This window comes from Chelmon rostratus, chromosome 16 (genome assembly GCF_017976325.1).
Source record: "Chelmon rostratus isolate fCheRos1 chromosome 16, fCheRos1.pri, whole genome shotgun sequence".
Classification (NCBI taxonomy): Eukaryota; Metazoa; Chordata; class Actinopteri; order Chaetodontiformes; family Chaetodontidae; genus Chelmon; species Chelmon rostratus.
Window position 1 is genome coordinate 1,405,337 of NC_055673.1, and position 19,635 is coordinate 1,424,971.

The 19,635-nt window shown below is 46.6% G+C and overlaps 1 protein-coding gene across 2 annotated transcripts in view; it reads right to left on the reverse strand.

Annotated features, from left to right (window-relative positions):
• Positions 1-19,635, reverse strand: part of LOC121620148 (glutamate receptor ionotropic, kainate 5-like) — a 58,218-nt gene that overhangs the window by 4,160 nt on the left and 34,423 nt on the right. For both annotated transcript variants that reach the window (XM_041956104.1, XM_041956103.1), the window contains exons 12-17: positions 16,457-16,570; positions 8,214-8,323; positions 7,848-8,021; positions 6,052-6,217; positions 5,688-5,913; positions 918-1,046 (exon numbers count right to left, since the gene is read on the reverse strand). In XM_041956104.1, the coding sequence (XP_041812038.1) occupies positions 918-1,046; positions 5,688-5,913; positions 6,052-6,217; positions 7,848-8,021; positions 8,214-8,323; positions 16,457-16,570 (919 nt within the window). The remainder of the gene's footprint in view (positions 1-917; positions 1,047-5,687; positions 5,914-6,051; positions 6,218-7,847; positions 8,022-8,213; positions 8,324-16,456; positions 16,571-19,635) is intronic.

Genomic DNA, 19,635 nt, shown 5'->3' on the forward strand with positions numbered 1-19,635 from the left:
TGATGCATGGAAAAGAATAAAATCATGAAAAGCTACGCCACATGTTGACTTTCTGTTTGCACAGTGAACTCTGACATACAGGAGCGAAAGCAACAGAGACGAGAGAAAAGGAAAGAAAAATCTAGGCGAGTAACACCTGAGCTAACGACCACACCACCACAACACTCCCATTAAATCACACACACACACACACACACACACATATACTCTATACTGTGCAATCAGTAACAAAGAGACACTTGATTAGTCTTAATGGGTCTTAACAGGATTTTAATGGCTTGATTTTCTCAGGCTTCACACACACACACACACACACACACACACACACACACACACACACTGTGCTGGGCGCATGCTGTTCGAACAGACAACAGGGAGCAGCAGATCAATACTCAGACAGGACTCACATTCCCATAATGATCGGCTGCTAAAAACACGGTTTGAGGGAGCGAGTCGATGACGAGACGCCGTCTCAGCTCGTTACAGTGAGACACAGGAAAAAAAAAAAATAAAAAAACATGCATGTGGGTCAATACTGGAAACGGAGGAGAAACATCAGACATCACGATCGATGGGGACGCAGACAAAAGACAGACGGAGACAGAAAAACAACTTAATGGATTATAAAAGAAAGGAGGAGGAGGAGGAGGAGGAGCTGCTCTTACGTTTTATCTCATTTCACACAAGATCAAATATAAATCAAGTCAGACTGAAAACGAGTCACGAGGAAAGCATCTGTGGGGCCTCTCGGTCCTGATCTGATGGTCCCCAGAGGATAAACCCCCCAGACTGTGGTGTTCCTCATGTATAACAGGTGGAGCTCGATGGCGTAGCCTCCTCGGGGCTTCTCTTACCTGCCCGCTCGCTGCGAAGGCCGTGTCGTCCTGAAACGTAACAAGGGGAGCTGCGACACCCACCTTTGGCTCGGTGGTCCTCCTCTTTGGGACACTGCCCTCCCTCCCACCAGCGTCTCTTCAGGATCTCCAGCCTGTTGCTCTCCTGCAGCTGTAAGATCCCCAGAGTGATCTCGTCTCTGAACGGAGAGCCTGAGGAGGAAGAGGAGCTGAGTCATCCACCATCTCACCTCAAACTCAAAGGTCACCGTCAAACATTTCCAGCATGGAAACAAACCTGGATTAAATTTACGCGCGGCGGTCTGGTTCTCGACCTCGCCGCTGTCGGCTCAGGAGGCGATCAGAGCGGCTGCGCGCCATCAGCCGAGGCTGTTTAGGATTAATCTGAAGTGTGATTTTAAGCCTGTGGAGGCCGAGAGGTCCAGTGTGATCACAGTCTTAGATCACTTACACACCTGCAGTTCAGTTCATTAAAGGAAAACTTTGGTTTTTTACAACCTGGACCTTATTTGTAGCATTAAATACGACCATTTACTCCCCCAGACAACTTTGGTGGCATTTGGAGTCGTTTTGAAGAAATTAGCCCCAGAGGATGCGAGTACTCGGGGCATCCATGCGCAGCCTCTATATAACACATAATCTGCAGAAACTCGTTCATATTCCAATATTTAGTTATGATATGCTGGTGCTATTCCCCTCTGAGCCCGTGGTGACATGTTATCAACATCCGGCGTCTCTAGACAACTACCTCTGACGTGGATGATGTCATTACCGAACTCCGCGCGCTGCGAGCAGCCGGCCACAACACGGCTGACTCTGCGGCGGTCGGCTACGAATACGCAATAACGAACCATAGCTGTGCCAAACTACAGCTAAACTAGCCGACCACGGGCTCAGAGGGGAATAGCACCAGCATATCAGAACAAAATATTGGAATATGAACGAGTTTCGCCGCAGATTATGCGTTATATAGAGGCTGCGCATGGATGCCCCGAGTACTCGCATTATACGGATATACGCGCCGCTCCTCTGGGGCTAATTTCTTCAAAACGACTCCAAATGCCACCAAAGTTGTCTGGGGGAGTAAATGGTCGTATTTAATGCTACAAATAAGGTCCAGGTTGTAAAAAACCAAAGTTATCCTTTAAGTCTCTAATGAGGAAACAACCGGCTGGTTTCCATTCAAGCTGAATGGAAATGGGATGTTGGTTTCTCCCAAAAGTTACAGGAAGTCATCAGTTAGCCTCTGCACTCACTCTATGACTCTCATGGCATTAAGCCGGGCCTCAGTCAGGTCGGTTAGCTTCGCTGACATTAATACTGACAGGCTGCGTCTCCGTCATGGAGATGAACGTAGATTTAATGGAGCATCGATGATGATGGTGACAGTGATGACGATCAGCCAGTTGAAGCTGCTGATCTGTGTGAAGCAGGTGAAGGTAAGTGAATAATACTAATGGACCAGTTCCTGCTCTGTGCTGCAGCACGGCGTCGTCTGTTCTCCTGCTGCTTCCTGCTCCGAGTTTAAAATCCAGCTGTTTCCATGTTGGCAGGTTCCTCTCATCTCTGGCTCTGTCATCTACGAGCTATGAATGAATCGTTGTGGATTTAGTCTTTTCATGTGAGTTTTCTTAAAGTTTTTGGGTGAAGCAGACAAGATTTAGCTCTTATTGTAAAACAGTGGCAGCAGCAGGTGGAGAAGAGAGTGAAGAGAGAAATAACTGACAGGAAACTCTCAGTAAATAAAGTGGATCTACACTGATATGAAGTTTTAAAACAATCCTCGCAGAAGTCTTTGAATATTTTGTCAAACTGCAGAAAATTGCGATGATGAAACGATGACGCATCGTTTCCTTTTAGTTCTCGTTCAAACTGACTGACAGGCGAAACGGCTGCTGTGGGAACAAAGTTTGAGGGACTCACAGGCAACCGCAGGAGTGCTGTTTCCATGGGAACGCAGCCGTGGAGGATTGCGTCACAATTCTGAACTGGGTGGAAAAGTAAAGGGTCCACTGACCCGTCAACAGAAGAACAAGACGCCGCGACCGAAAGAGACATGAAGCATCGCCAGAACTGTCAACGACCACGTCTGTTTGCACCCAGCTTCTGCCTCTTCCTCAGTTTTGTGTGTATTTGTACTCAGTTTGCGTCTCTCTCTCATAGTTTAATGTGTATTTATACTGTTTGCGTCTCTTTCTCATAGTTTCATGTGTATTTGTGACCTATGTTGCGTTTTAAATACACAGACTGGGACACGAGCTCGAGCCAGCTCCGTTAATTCCTCCTGACTCTGAGACTGATGGAGGAAAAGTCCCCACGCTCACATGGTTGTACGTATGCACGTTACCATGGTTACCAAATGATCTTGAGTAAATCTAGAAGATGCGCAGGTCACGCCGGTTGGGGGGGGGGGGGGGTTCCAGCATGGCCCTGGCGGGTCCGCGGATCACGGCTCTGGTCCTCGCTGTTTCTGCTGCAGAGCAAAGGAGCTGAACCCCCCAGTGGAGCGGCTCACCCCCCCTTTGTTAACGTGTGCCGAGCTGCGCTGACAGGCGCGGTGTTTGCCGCTCTGCTGGTTTCTACGTTCAGAGAGCGGAGGACGAGGTGAAGCTGCAGCTGCATCTTTTACACTAATCAAACGTCATGACTCACCTCAGGTCTGCGCCGCGTTCAACGCTAACACGCACCTCTGTGACCGGGAACACGGGTTTGTTCAGCAGCAGCATCACTGAACCAGAAGCTCAGTAATCTGTCACAGACTAGAGAGTGTTGATGAACATTTTGTCCTGTGCAGCTGTAAATGACGAAGCTTTCACCCTCACTTCATCTCCACCTCTCTCTTTCAGAAATGACACACAGCAGGAAGCGTCTGGCTGTTTTTAAAAAGATCAGTCCTTGACCAAACGATGCCACTCTCACTGGTTAGATGCTCCATATTTTACAGATACCGGCTGATTTATTTGTCACCTCTTGACTTCCTTTTCTTACCTGTCTTGATAGAAGTTTTTCTTTGGAAACTCTTCCCTTGAAAACCAAATACATCGTTTGGCAGGTAACTTAAAAGTAACTTAAAAGTAACTTATGGAAACCATTTTTCTACCAGTGTCTGAGCTAATACACACAACAACATACTTTTACTCCTGATACTGTTTGTACATTTTGTTAAAGGTACTTTTATGCAGTATTAAATGCATTTAAGTGACTTTTACTTGTAATAGAATGTCTATTCTGCTGTAATGCTGCTTTTACTCACTCAAATGATCTCAATACGTCGTTCTTCACCGCTGATCAGCGCACGCCCGCGGTCACAGCGGTCACCGGTGGTTACGTTACCATCTCATCGCGCTCCAGCTTTCTGCTTCATAAGTTTTGCTTGTTGTCACTTTAATAATGTGCCTCAGTGCGCTGCTTCACGTTTGTGCTCGTGTGAGTCCGATTCGCTGTTTTAACCTCCTCATGAAGAACAACAGGCAACAGGGAACGGGCTTTTGTTCCCTGAGTTTGTCCTGCAGGCACTGTGTCTCCCCGGGCCTGCTGCTCTCTCACAGAGGGTTCTCATGTTGCGTCTAACACCAACGAGTCAGATACGAGGATTGTAGCTGCAGACACAGAGATCTAATGTTGAAAAATGAATCTGTTTTATGATGGTGAGGTTACAGGCCTTTGTCGTCATGGTTACAGTAATAGCCACAATAGGGAGTGACGCGGTCATGGTTAAAAACAACTTATGTTAATTTTTTGGTTGGAAACTTTTAACTCCCGGAAGACGTCACCAGAATGACTTTAGCTATAAAGTAGCTGCAAGTTCTCATTTTGCGCCTAATGCTAATCGCTCACTGTCAGCCAGCACGGTTAGCATGGGAGCCCACATCCACCAGGAGCACCCGGGTGATCCCACCGCTTTTATTTTCATCACTTAACAGGCAGGTTGACTGACAGGCCGGCCTCCCAAAAACCCCCCGTCTCCCTCTCTGCCTCCGTCATCCCGCTGTTCCCTCTCCTCTCGCCACATCTGTTCCTCCTTCCTCCATTAACTATGCTAATCTATGCACTAACACTTATCACCAGAAACAAGTCAGAGGCAGATGACGAGGCGAGGCCAGACACTGGTGAAGGCAGACCAGAGCCAAGTTGGAATCAGGATGGATTTAATTTGCCAAGAACAGCAGCTGCACACAGAATCCGACCTGGTTAACGGCTAAAACAGAGCCGACACACAAGGAGGCGGACAAAAGGTAACACAGCCTCGAGATACAGTAGAACAAACAATATGAGATGTGACAGCAGTTAAATAAACAGTATAGAGACAGCAAACACCTGAAGGCAGGTTGGTGCCTGAAATGTTATTGGCCATTCTGAAGATGATTCACTCCCTGTGATAAACGTCCAGGACTGTTAACCTTCAAGATTTAAAGCAGAAGTTTGACGTTTGGGAAATTTGCTTTCTTCCTGAGCGTTAGATGGAGGACTGATACCACCACCAGCTGGCTAACTAGCTTAGCATCAAGCCTGACTCTGTCCAACAGAGTCTCCAAACTGGTGTTTTTACTCCTGTTTGAACTCTTTATGCTAAGCTAAGTTAGCTGGCTGCTGGTGGTAGCTTCATACGTCAATCCTCTCATATGACTCTTAGCAAGAAAGCGAATGATCATGCTCTTATTTTAATTCTAGAAAACACTGGACCAATCAGTGGAGGATTAGATGAGCACTGGTCCCCCCATAAACAAACCCTGTTAAACATCAACAGCTGCCAATAATCTGGTTTTTGCTGCCCTCCGGTGGTCAAACTCGTCATCTCGCTGCAGTGTGTAAGCAGGCCGGTGCTGCACTCACCCAGAGGCATGCCGATGCCGTATCCTTTGGTGTCCAGCAGTCCTCCGATCTGCGTGAGGTTGCAGTTGAGGCTGCGGTAGTACTCGTTCATGGTGCTCTCCATCAGGAAGGCGTACTTGGAGTTGAGGACTCGGGCGATGCCTTCCTCGGTGCTCTTCACGAACACGCTGGGCTGCTTGGAGTACATGTAGTTCCACATCCGCTGGTACGTCTGGTACCGCGAGTTCTGGAGGAGGAGGAGGCAGAGAGACGGGTGGAGGTGAGGTGGTGGCAGATAAGAGTTTTTCACAAACCTGACCTATGACTCAGAACTGCTGTTGATGAATTTTTTTGTTAATCAAATAGATTAACCAAAAAACCTCACCATGAAGAAGGTCATGGTGGACCCTCCGTGGATGGTCCCGTACTGGATGTTGGTTTGGTCGGCCAGATCGTCCGGAGACTCGATGGGAACCTCCATCCTCTGGACGGTCAGGAACGCCGCCAGGTTGGCCGTGTAGGACGAGATGATGATGAGGGTGAACGCCCACCTGAGAGGACGAGAGAAGGAGAAGAGCGTTAACCTTTATTTACCCGGAGACGCTCTGAAACCCTCCCTCCTTTTCCTCTCCCTCCTTTCCATTACGAGCTGCGAGCGGAAAGCAGGAGGCAGACAGATGGAGCGCTCTGCGGGAAACGTCAGGAGTTTCAGGTAAAAATCATCAACCTAAACATGAACTCTGGCTGCAGCAGCGAGGAGCAGGACGCCTCCGCTGCAGAGGAAATGAGACGGAAGTGATGAGCAGGGGAATGTGGACGGGAGGAGAGAAAGATGGAGGGAGGAAGGTGAGATTAGATAGAGGTGAGAAACTGTACACCTGATATCCTCGCCTAATACGACAGGTGCTGAAAACGCTCACGCCATTAACTTCTGCTGGTCGGACACCTGTGATGCAGGTGTAGTCCTTAATGATCATTCAACCAATGACGAGAGTGCAGAACAGAGCTGATAAGATCCACGGAAACCTTCATCCTTGGCCTGACCGCCGCACCTCAGATCCAAAACAATAACTACAGATCAGCTTCATGCACTTGTTCCAATAACGTCGTACGAGATCATTCAGGCACAGACCAGGATCTAGAATGAGATCCTGTATTTCATTACAGGACACACCTGCATCACTTTCAGCCCACCTCTCGTCTGTTGTCTTCCTCACTGGCTGATTCGTTTGTGCACGACTTGTCTTTTTGAACCTTTTTAAATGTTTGCCATGTTATTTCCGTGTCGACGCTGTACGAGGATTCTGGAAATGTCTGACAATAAAGCTGTTTTTTACTCCACAAGTGCTGCCGGAGTTCGGAGCTCTTCAGCCCCGCCAGCTTGTCAGAGAACCAGCCAGACAGAAATCAGCACGTCGCAGCCTGTGCCGCAGCCACGGCTGAGAGCCGTCAGAGGAAAGATGCCGATTGCTCCTCCAGTCGCTCCAGTATCACTCCACCATCTGCCTGACAGCAGCTACTGGGAACGAGGGGGGAGAGGGGAGGGAGGACAGACTGGGAGAGTAATTGTAATTTCAGTCTTCACCACCAGCAGGAGGACGGAGGTTTGGTTGGAATATTCTTCTCGCTGGAGTGAAAATTTGCCGCTGACGAACAACAACGAACCAAATAATCGACTGAAATGCAGCAAAAAAGGTTGAACAATAACAAGAGAAGCATGAAAGAGACACTTTATTTATGGAGCTGTAATTACCTAATCGTTTCCTGAGAAGACGAAGAACTCGAAATATAGAAGGAATAGAGGCTCAACCAACATTTTCTTACCAGAAATCCTATTTTTCCAATAACACAGCAAAAAGTTCTGTTCAGGAATTTATTAGGAAATAACAAACCCGTAAAAATAAAGTGTTCAAAAAGCAAAAACCAACCAACCAACGCAGAAATATCTGAAACACAACAGCTCGACGTTTATCGTGTTCACGAGCTGCTGTGAATTCATGTGCAGAAACAACAGAAGAAGAGGAGCTGACTTCATCACTTCACCATTTGTCCACCTGCAGCTAATGGTCCTGAGGAGGGAGGGATGGAAGGAAGGAAGGAAGGAAGGAAGGAAGGAAGGAAGGATGCACTTGAATTGAACGCCAGCCTTCACCCGTGTGTGTCTGCCAGGTCAGTACGTACCAGACGCCGCTAACGCAGCGCGTGGACAGAGCGCGCGGCATGATCTCTGAGCCCTGCTGCATGAAGCCGCCCACCGGGAACCACAGGCTGTTCCCCAGCGTGTACTGGTTCTCCAGGACGTCCCGCCGCTCCCGCAGGCACGGGTGAGGGTTGTACCACTCATAGGGGCTGAGCCTGTACAGGGGGGGGGCATTAAAAGAGACAGAGCAGAGTGGATGCAAACATAAGAGCCAACGACAGACACAAAATCACACGTTTGCACGAGCTCAAGCAACATAATGACGCTTTAGATGCTCGACTGGAGGCTCAAACAGTCAGAGAGGCAACACACACACACACACACACACACTGTGGCAGGTGTGTTACCTGGCGGCGAGGAAGAGGACGCAGCTGACGGCGAGGTAGGCCAGCAGCATGAAGAGCCAGACAGCCGGGGAGAACGGATCCAGGAAGGAGAAGTAACCCGGTTTACGACCCTGAAACACACACCAACACAATCCTTCTGCTCACTGCGTCTCTGAGAGTGAAGGAAAACTGCTTCCACAATAAAAGTCCAGCGTCCCCGAAACTGGTTTTCACATCTGAAGCATCAAAGAGTTTTTCTCCGTGACATTAAATACTCATGGCTGCGTTTCCGGTGCGACGCAGGAAGAGTTTGTCTCTTCGTGCAGACTATGTGGGTTCGGTTCGGTTCGGTGGATCTGCTGCTGGCAGGCGGGACAGAACGTTTGAAGGAGTTTGATTTGACCGCTGAAAAGTGGGCGTGTCAGAACGCACATGGAGAATTACAATAATTCAGAGGTGGATGCTCGCCTCACTCAGCACCTTCATCATCCTCATCACCGGCCTCAAACTGCAGGTATCATCGGACGCTGCCTGTAGCTGCCGCTGCAGGCAGGTCTCAGGTCACGTCACAGGTTCCTCAGAGTCTTTCGGTTTAGCCACCAGGCCTGTAAACAGTATTTAGGGAAACGGTTGGAGGTGGTGAACACCCGCAGACACACCGATGGACTGTTCTGATGCTAGCTAGCTAACTGACGCAGTTTTAGCTGCGTGCTGCTAAAACCCAAAGATGATTTTATTGGTTGAAACTGTTTGGTTCAAACTTACAGAAGAAACATTTTTTATCAAACAGGAAGAAAACTTGATTAGATTTTTATATTAGAATACAAATAAACAGATCTTTTGTACATACTGTCAATGACCTTGGATGTGATCTAAAAGGGTACAGAGATCTTGTTTTTGCAGGATGAAAAGCACTTTTCTAACCCGGTGGATTCACTGATGAGGACCGAGGACACAACGAACCACGTGGCCTTTAAATTCAGGAGGGAAACATCAGGTTTAACACAGCGTCTCCAGCTGGCGGCAGTCCATCGTGATAATGACCGTCTGCCGGCCACAGAGCGCCGTCAGCGTCTCAGGCTGCAAACACAACCCTCTGTTTGTGATTGACAGCCGTGCATTTCACACTTTTCTCCTCTTCCTTCAGTTTCTCAACACTTCGAATAAAACAGCCAAAACAAGATAAACCTTTTCCAGCCTTAACGACCGTCAGTTGATGCTTCCCCTCCCCGCTGTGACGTCCTCCCCTCCCCACCCCGCCGTCTCCTGGAAAAAGGATTCGGCAGCCTCGGCGTTCGAGGAATTCCCAGACTGGACCCAATTAAAGCGGACGACTGGAGCTGTGATGGAGGCAATCAGCAGTTTCTGCTTTCGCTCCATTTTGGCTCATTTGAAAACGCACGTGAGGCCGAACTGCGCCGCGACTCTGCTCCGTCGGGCCGGCGACGGCAGACGCAGCCAGAAAATCTCCATCGCTGCCAGCTTTTTAATGACTCAGGTGTTTTCATTCGCTCCAAGCAGCCATCGGCTTCCAGCTGGTGACGTATTTGATATTAAAACTGAATCAAACACCTGATGACACCTGTGTGATGTCAAATCCAAGTGGCTGCTGAAATGTAGAAGCTAGAAGATTAACATAAAAAACAAATCCATTAAGATTAAGTTAAATACTCATAAGTCTTTTCTGCTGCTGATTGTGTTTTTTAATCCGAATAATCTTTCATATCTGATTTCATTTTTCCTCTCAGAATGTAAATATGGCCTCAGAGAACATTCTGAACATTTGTTATTTAAAGTTTGGAATATACTATTTATTATGACTTTATTATCTGTCCTCGTTTTACATTTTATCACTTCCGTTTCTTTCTGGGAGAAAATATCTTCAATTTTCTTTTTTCATTTCCACTGAAAATCTGACCCGAGCACAGTTTGATAAACTGTTTGTAATTTATAGTCAGCGGGTTAAAATGTGAAAACACAAAGTTCTGCTCCGGTGAAATTGAATATTTCCAACACATTTCCTCAAAGTAATGAAGCTCATTTGAGTTTATAACATTTACGCTCATTCAGACTTTCAATTTAAAACTGCTGCGCGATAAAAATAGAGCTCAGATATGAAGCGCAGACGCAGAGTTCCTTCGTGTTCACTGTGACAGCTTCATTTGTTCTGTGGACTCTTTTCAGTCTGAACAAGAGAGAGCGAGGAACATCACAAAGTTTAGATAAAGTGGTACATTTTCTTCCAGCAGGCCTGACGACGCTGTGATGCGTTTCCTGCGTTTTCAACATTTCTCTCTGAGCAGGAAGTCGAGTTACTTTTGTTCTCGATGAATAACGGACGGCCGCAGTCTGCAGAGTCTGATGAGGTATCAGAGAGGTGAGTTTACTGCGTCAGGACAGTTCAGGTGCGTGTCAGGTAACCTGTCAAGCATCCAAATGTGCTGACTTTCAGCAGGTTTAAAGGGCTCTCCTTCGTCTTCTCAGCTTTAAAGTTCTCACTGCGGACACATCTCAGCAAACAGGCATCTGTGTTTAACCCTCGTATCGTCCTCCATCTACTCTGCACCTTTTGTCTTCCCGGGTCAAAACTGACCCGGTGTGGTTTGACTGCTTGTGAAGCATGAAGTATAAAATAATCATCAAATTCTGTGTTGAACCTTTTCAGTCAACTTGTTTCCAACACATCAACATATATTTTACACTTATTTTTGTAATGTTTGATATAAAAGATGTAATTTATAAAAAATTACACTTCATTTTTGATTAAAAAAAACAGAAATTCTGATTATTTTGACTATGGTTTTGATCTGAGGCACATAAACTGATGTATTATCACAGACTGGCACATGTCAAAGTTTAGTCAGGACACTGTTTGAAATAATGTAAATTTTTTTAATGGCAGCAAATAGTCACACCCGGTGTGGTTTGACTGTTTATAAAGCATGAAGTATAAATGTGTGTGTGTGTGTGTGTGTGTGTGTGTGTGTTTATTGTACTGGAAAGCACAATAGTATGATCCATTACACCACTTACTGTGGCCGGGTCAAATTTGACCACAGATGCTATAAATTTTAATAAAACACACATAATTGAAAGAATATAGTCATAATTAATTTTACTTGCAAAGAGCATAGTATGGAACCATCCAGGTCATTTTCAAGCAATTATATGAGAGAAAACCATAATTATGATATGCAAACACTTGAAAACGGGTCAAAATTGACCCGAAGACAACAGGAGGGTTAAAACAGCTAAAAACCATCACTAAATAAAGCAAACAAATTAACTCATTTCTTAAAGCTTTAGAACAAACCAGAGCTCTGAAACTGCACTGACTGAAATAATCAGCAGCCTCAGACTAAACTCTGATGAAAATAAGATTTCAGGTCTTGATCGAATGTGCAACGTTTGATACGACTGATCATGATGTCTTGATCAATGGTTCTGAACAGTTCGCCGTCTTTCTGACTGTGTGTTAAACTGGTTTCAAACAAACATCAAAGGGAGAAAGTTTGACGTCAGTCTGAGAATCATGACAGCTGTTTTTGTGTCGCAGGGAGCTGATTGGTCCATTACTGCTCTCACTATACATACTGGGTCATTAGAGAGCACAATGTATGTTTCTATGCAGACGACACACAACTGCACCTCTGTGCTTAAAAACGTGATCTAACACGAAGCACTAAGTTCATCCAGTTACTCTGTTTTAAAGCACTTTGAGCTGTTTTACTGTTCTTGCATGAACAGTGCTCATGGTATTAACTGATCTCCAGTCAGATCCATATTTAGAGGTAGCTAGCTAGCTTGCTGACTGAGGTTAGATTGATCACACTGTTGTTTCCCTCCCTAAGATGTAATGATATCTGTGCGCTCCGTGTGAACCCTGCAGCTTCACTGTGAGGATGGGACGTTAAGCTAACGTTAAGCTAACGTTAAGCTAACTGTTGATGGTCAGTAATCACTGCAAACTGTAACTGCAGCAGCTTGTTAAACCACAGAGTCTCTGATGACTATATTATATATATTTACGTGTAAGATAAAAATGTAACATGTGGTTGGACCGCGCTGTTATAATAACAAGTCATATAAGTTCAAAAAAATCACCTCATCAGTCAAAAATATTATTGATCCTTGATGTCGGTTAGAATTTATCATCCTGTTCGTTTTGCGTCGTATAACAAAGCGAATCTGTGCAGTTTTTCAGAAGATTCTGTACAGAAGCACCAGACATCTCTCTAAATAATAACGATGTCACTTCCTGTGCCTCGACCACAGCTGGTATCTCCTCCGTGGTGATGTCACAGCTGCTTGTAATAAACCGTGGTACCTCAGATGCAGTGAATAGCGGAGTGATAATATATTGAGCACTAATGAATTGGGAGCAACAGAAGACATAAATTTACAGCGTTCAACACCAGGGGGCAAGAACACTGATAAACACGATTGCACTTCTCGAATGTGTGTGTGCACAAGTCAACAGCTTGAGCAATTAAAAAGATTACCATCTTTAAGTGTGCTTGCAAGCTATTTAGATAGACGCTGTGTGTGTGTTTGTCATGTGAATAAAGCTCCTTATACTTCCAGACGTGATTGTGTTGTTCATTCAGTCAGCATGGGAGTCACAAAGTGGCTGTAACATTGAGTGTGTGTTGGTTTGCGTGATGCGTGTTGCTCATGCAGTCACCAGTGTAGTTTGTTGTATTAGATGTATATGCAATAATGAGATATATATTGTTCTGTAAAGTGTTGTTCTGCATGATGAGCTCATCTGCTCTAGTTCTTTAAAATAATAATCAAATAATATAGAAATGAATAAATATAAATATTCTGATGCTAATACTTCTGCACTGCAGCGTAGGACCTGTAACAGTGTATTTGTACACTGTTGTATTGCACCGTGTACTTCAGTAAAATGTGTGAGTACTTCTTCCTCCGCTGGCCAAACACATTGACGGTGTGTCAGCTGGTTTCTGCAAATTCAACTGTTTGTTTGCAAATATGCAAAACTAAAGCACGACATCAACTAACATGAGGACCTCAGTGGGGGCCCAGGAAGCCCCCAGACCATGGTGCTCTGTGTGTGTGTGTGTGTGTGTGTGTGTGTGTGTGTGTGCGCGCACCACCATCATCCGGCCTGTTAGCCAGTCTATCTACTGTGTATAATGGTCACCAGCACTGCACTCTATAACAGCAGCCTGTTGTTTAGTCGAGTGAATTTATGACTTCACGGTTCAAATCTCCCAGTTCAGACTGGACCAGGAGGTTCTCCTCCTAATGGAGACCATAGAACTCCACCCGCTCGTCAGCTCCGCGGCGTAAATCGCCGCTTCAGGCCGTTACCGTGAGTGAAACCGTGCCCTCGGTCAACTAAATCCTCACACAAACACTTAAGAGAATGAAGCTGGGCCGCTGCTGCGCGAGGACGCCTCGGCCGTACACACATTAAACAGCTGACTGATCGCTGAGTCAACACGCCGAGGCGCTAACAGCGGACTGGATCAAACATGGAGGACAGATGGCGGAGGTGAATACTGATGAGCCGCAGATGTACAGTATCTGCGGGCAGAGACGCTGCAGCACATCATCCGTCTGCCCTCAGAGGACACGCATCATTATGCTTTAACGACAGTCACAAATAAATAAATGTTTTATTAACGTTTATTGTTATTAGCAAAGACTCGCTGTGGCGCTGCTCAAACCGGCTCCTGCTGTCGGCCGCTGAAGCACTTAAAGCAGTTACGGCTGCTTCAGTCCCTGACTGTGGATTATGAGACCTGGACTCATCCCAAACACTCCAGCCACAGTCTCACCGCGAGCGACGGATGGATGCGATGGGAAGCACTAACCATGTGACAGGAAATGACCTGAAATAAGATCCAATCACACTTCAGATTGTTTTAAAGGTCTCGCTGCAGCTCCATCACGTTTATGTACAACTAATTAAACAACCAAATTATGCATTTTATTGACTTAAAGCGGAAACGTCGTTAACGTACCTGCAGGTCTCAACATGCTGATGCTGAACGCGTGCTCCCTGACAACATGCCTCATCTGCTCACAGTGACTGCAGCATCATTCAGCTGACAGCAGCTGGTTCACGTCAGAGAAACATCAGGTCTGTTTTAATCCTGAGACTCAGCAGCTGTCAGCGTCTTCCCTAAACCTGACCACAGTCAACACCACAGTCTGGACGTGAACTCTGGATTCTGGTCTCACAGTCCTGCACCTTGGACGACCAGAGTCAAAGAGACGTAGGCCGTGAGCATCATCCAGGCAGCGATTACGTCCGTCAAACACTGTGTGTGAGACAGGGCCGCTCAGCGAGCGTCTCGGTCACCTCTGGACCGTCGGTCCACCCGAGCCGGACTCCTCTGTGCTCGTTAGGGACTCGCAGCTCGTCTTCATCAAGAAAACACATGAATGTATGAGGGTGGAGGCAGTCGTGACTCCGGGGATGAAGAGGCTCTGAGAGCTGCAGCAGCTTCACAAAGCTTCTTGCAGAGTTATTGTTTTGGATTTCATCATATTCTCAGGTATTTATTCTTGTTATTTGTCTTTCACCTTTACGTGTTCTTATCCGCGGGGGGGGGGGGGGATAAGACTGCCCCCCCGTCGCACATTTCAACACTTTTTCTCGTGGAAGCGACAGCCTGCTGGCCTCAAACCCGATCAGGCCTCAGTCAGACTCACAGGGAGCGCAGACGAATGTTTCAGATTCCAGTCAGGGAGGCAGAGCCAGCGATCCTCCCCGAGAGGCTGACAAACTCCGTCACCTCCCCCCCCGACCGGATCACATCCCCTCTGCTCTCCAGAAAAAAGCAGAAGAAGAAACATGCCCTCTATCCGTGTCCTCGGCTCTGCTTTTATCTGCTCCCCCAGCACTCCTCCCCTGCGTGGTCTCTCCGGTCGCAGGAATATTTGCCGTTGCTCCGTCCTGAACTCACAGTTTGACTGTGTGACCCGAGCAGGCGGGACTGTTGTCGCCGGCGGCGGCGCAGCCCCTGCTGAGGAGGCGGCTGCCGTCGTTACTGCAGCGATTTCTCTCTGATTCGTCAAACCGTCGGCCAGACAGACAGACAGACAGACAGACAGACGGCGAGAGAGAGAGAGACAGGAAGAGTCGACAGGTCTGTTTGTGTCGACTCTGCAGGCAGATCTAAGAAATAAATGGAGCTTTTATCAGCATCTTAAAACTCTTATTTGGAGGAAAACAAACAGCCTGCTGGGCCTTTCAGAACAAACTGCTTTAATATTTATGTGCTGTAGATCAGCATGCACACCAGGAAACGTCTCTCTTCAAGGACAATTCACCCAAATAACCACAAACATCATCCAAACTCCGCCCTGGAGGCACGGAACCTGCGCAGGGCTCATATTCAAGTGACGACTAATAAGAAGCGACAGATATTCTCTGGGTTTGAAGCAGGGCAGAGACACTCGATGACTCTGAGATGATTACAGCTGCGTTTTAATTCTTCAGATCCTGCAGGACTCCTGATGGTTGACGCTCCGCTTCCACCGCTGCAGCTCAGAATAACACGAGACGACACAAGTTTTTTGAAGAGCATCACATGGTCAGTGATGTTTTTTCATCATCAAACCTAGAAGCATAACGTACCACACAAAGTGGGATCAATAAAAGTGTCTGCTAACGAGTATTGTGTGAATCACAGCCTGATAGATCTTCCTCCTCTGAGCCATAGAGCTCAAACACACTGTTGCTCTGGCTGACATGTTCCTTCATCACCATGAACACACACTGGTTTATTCTCAGTCTCTCCGTCCCACACACACACAAACACACACACACACACACCGTCCTGCTGCCACAAACACTCACTACAAAACCAAATGTGGATTCATCCGCCACAGAAAGTAGTCCCAACAGATGCTCTGTTTCCTCCTGTTTGTCTGATAAAAACTACAGTGAGCAGCCGTTTGAGGAACCTTTTTAAACTAGAAACTAGACACACGTGAGATTTACGTCTTCAGTATAGCTGAGCTGAGAGACACAGACAGGAAGTCAGACTGTCCTGAGAGAGGGACCACCACAGGCAGAGACATCCCTGTTTTTGGATCTAATATGGTCCAAGCTCCAAAAGAACTGAATCATACTGAATCCTACATTTCCCCAAACCTCCTCTCTGTCAACACGTGTCTGTAAACCCAAGTCAAGACAACACGTTAATCAGCAGGCTGTAGACGCCGGACAGAGACAGACATGACCATCAGACCGAGCGAATGAAGTGAAGAGGTGACGTTACCAGGTGAACCCGGTACAGGATGCTGATCCCCAGAGTCATGAAGGGTTTGGAGAAATCGATCACCTTCTCTCTCTCTGAGGTGATGGTGAAGCCGGCGACCGCCAGGTCTGCTTTCTGCACAGAGACAGACAGAGAGAGAGACAGAGAGACAGACAGAGACAGAGAGACGGAGAGAGAGAGAGAGACAGAGAGAGAGAGGGGGACAGAGACAGACAGAGACAGAGAGAGAAAACAGTTAATTACGACATTATTCTATTTATATTGGATTTACGCGACATAAATAAACTGTGCTGGTGTGTAAATTTCACCTGATATCAGACAAACTTGTCAACTTGTTAAACTCTGATCCATTTCATCATCATCATCATCATCATCATCATCACCATCATCACCATCATCATCATCATCATCATCATCATCACCATCATCATCATCATCACCATCATCATCATCATCATCGTCTCATAAAAGACATGGAAAAGTAACCGCGGTAACATTGTCGCTGTTTCCCGGCTCTTTGCGATCGATCCAGCTGTGAGCTCCCTGTGTTGTTGTCCTCTCTCGTCCTCTGTAGCTCTGCACAGGTGAGCTACACCTGCGCTGGATGAGGTGCACCTGACCTGGACTGAAGCGTGCCCGCATCAGACGGGAGGCTTCTGGGTTCTGGCCTCAGGTCTTTGGCGAGCTTTGACTTATTATCTCGGCTGTTTGCAGTGGATCTGGTGGTTTTTGAGGTGTTTGTGTTGTGGTTGTGTTGTGCTCAGGTGTTGTTCGCCTCATAGGTCTGAAGGATGGGACGTAACAGTGATGTCGACAACACAGTAAGGCGAAGTCAGAAGGACGAAGCCTGCTATAAAAAAACACATCGTTTTGGTATAAAGGTGGTTTTACGTTGAGGTAAAATCTGAAAAAGGATCAGAAATCTTCTGGACTGAATATCTGACTGAGCGGAGAAGGAGACGGCAGTGAAACTGTACAGAGGGATGATTTTCATTTGTTATTCTGCTCCTAACAGCCTAATTTATTCTGTAATGAGCTGAACAACCTCCAGTGAATCACAGTCATGTTCTACTGTTCTGCATTAACAGAACAACACCGTGGGACAAACGAGATCCCTCAGGAACCCTGTTCACTCCGTCATGACACCCTCTCTGCTTTGGTCCCAGCGTTCGCTCTCAATCAGACGTGATAACGAGGACGATCGTTTTCAGTTTTACTGAGCTTTCAGGGCACAAAAAGCCCGACGTCAGGATGCTGCAGCGCTCCGAGCGCCGCCTTCACATGTTCAAACACATATGAATTTATCCCCTTTTTGTTTCTTTTTGTCGGGATCTCTCAGACACTGGTCACGGCGCTGCATGTTGTTGATGCTGCAGAGCTTCTTCCTCACACGCCGCTGCAGGATGCACACTGATGATCTGTGCTTCATCACAGCATCACCGCAGCGTTTCACGCTTCTCTGAACGAGAGGAAACAACATCAAGGTGCACTTCTTGACGTTTTCTCCGGCTGCCTGTCCGACCGTGGGTTTAACCTTGCTGGATGAACACGGCAGAGTGAAATTAAAGTCGAAAGATAATCTCATTAAGTTTAAGTCAACAGAGAGACACAGAGTGGATCCATAGTGGAGCGTTTATCTGGACCCCCGACACCTCCCTGCTCCTTAATTAACACTTAATTGATTAACGAGGAGACACTTGTTAAACGAATTTCACCCACTTTCATCAGACTCCAGGGCCTCATACAGAGCAAAGTCTGTGTGTGTGTGTGTGCGTGTGTGCGTGTGTGTGTGTGTGTGTGTGTGTGTGTGTGTGTGTGTTGGAAAGCGTATGGTTGTTTTAAGAGTTTCCACCTCTGAAATTTCTGATGAGAAAAACAGCGAGGGGCAAGAGGTTAGAGATAAATGGAAAGAGAGAGAGAGTGAGTGACAGAGAGAGAGAGAGAGTGTGTGTGTGTTTCTGAGAGAGAGAGCGGGTCGATCGAGGTAAAGGAGCAACAGAGAGAGAGAGACAGAGTGTTTGTAATTTTTAACACATTTACATAAAACGCATAAAGAGTCTCTGGCTACAGATAAAAGTGTGAATACCTGCTGGTCTGTGTGTGTGTTTGTACGTTTGTGCGTGTGAGCGCACATGTGTGTGAGTGAGTGTGCGTGCGTGCGTGCATGTGCGTGTGTGTGTGTGCGCTCATGCTGAGGAATCCTGCAGTGTAATTGAAACAGCTCTGTATAATTAGTAAGAAAAAAGACAGTTGATTAGCCTCTTAATGGCCTGCTTGTGTTCCCAATTTCCTGTTTCTGACACACACATACAAAAAACACACACACGCACACACGCACGTGCACACACACACACACACACACACACACACACACACACACACACACTCTCTCTCGCAATCATCAGCCACCATCACCATTCTCATCAGCATTATGTGCAGCTATCACATAATGTGTGTGTGTTATTAGCAGCATTATGAGCTGCACACACGTTGACACTCTGCTGCACCAATGGAAGCCAAAGAGGTCAGAAGTCCAGCCACAAAACGCTTGATTTAACAATAAACCAAGGATAAAACAAAAAGAGTTAGATAAGTATAGAATATATATACAGTATATAGGTTATAAACTACATATATAAAACACAATTGAAAGTAACTACTTGAGCTACAATGCTTCATGCATCAGAAGCAGCATTAAGAAGCAGGATTAAGTATTTGAAGGTGTTGCTGTTTGGAAACAGCAGCGTTAGAAGTAAACTGCGGAGCCTCGTGACCTCAGAGGGAAGCTGAGAGATTTAATTTGATGCAACATGTCTAGTTTGGTGTATTTGGTGTAATCACAGCAGGACTGCTGCAGGATCGTTCCACCGAACATGTTTTAATGGACTGAACACGTGAACAGCACACCTGTTTGAACAGGCAGGTTAGATGTGACTCGTTAACGCGTCACCGATCACCTGGTTTCAACCTCTGCTCTGATCTTTATGTCTGACTCTTTTTCCTGAATCGAAACTGTTTGATTTTAAACTGTTTCTTTTCTCGCTGCTGCTTTAGTGTGAAGTATGAAAAGATGCTGTGACCTCTCTGCGGCCGGCTGTGGACAATAAAGTTCGTCGTTGGACCTGAGCTGAGCTGACATGCGGTCACGTTCCGTAGAGAACTGCTGAGGTTCAGGTGAT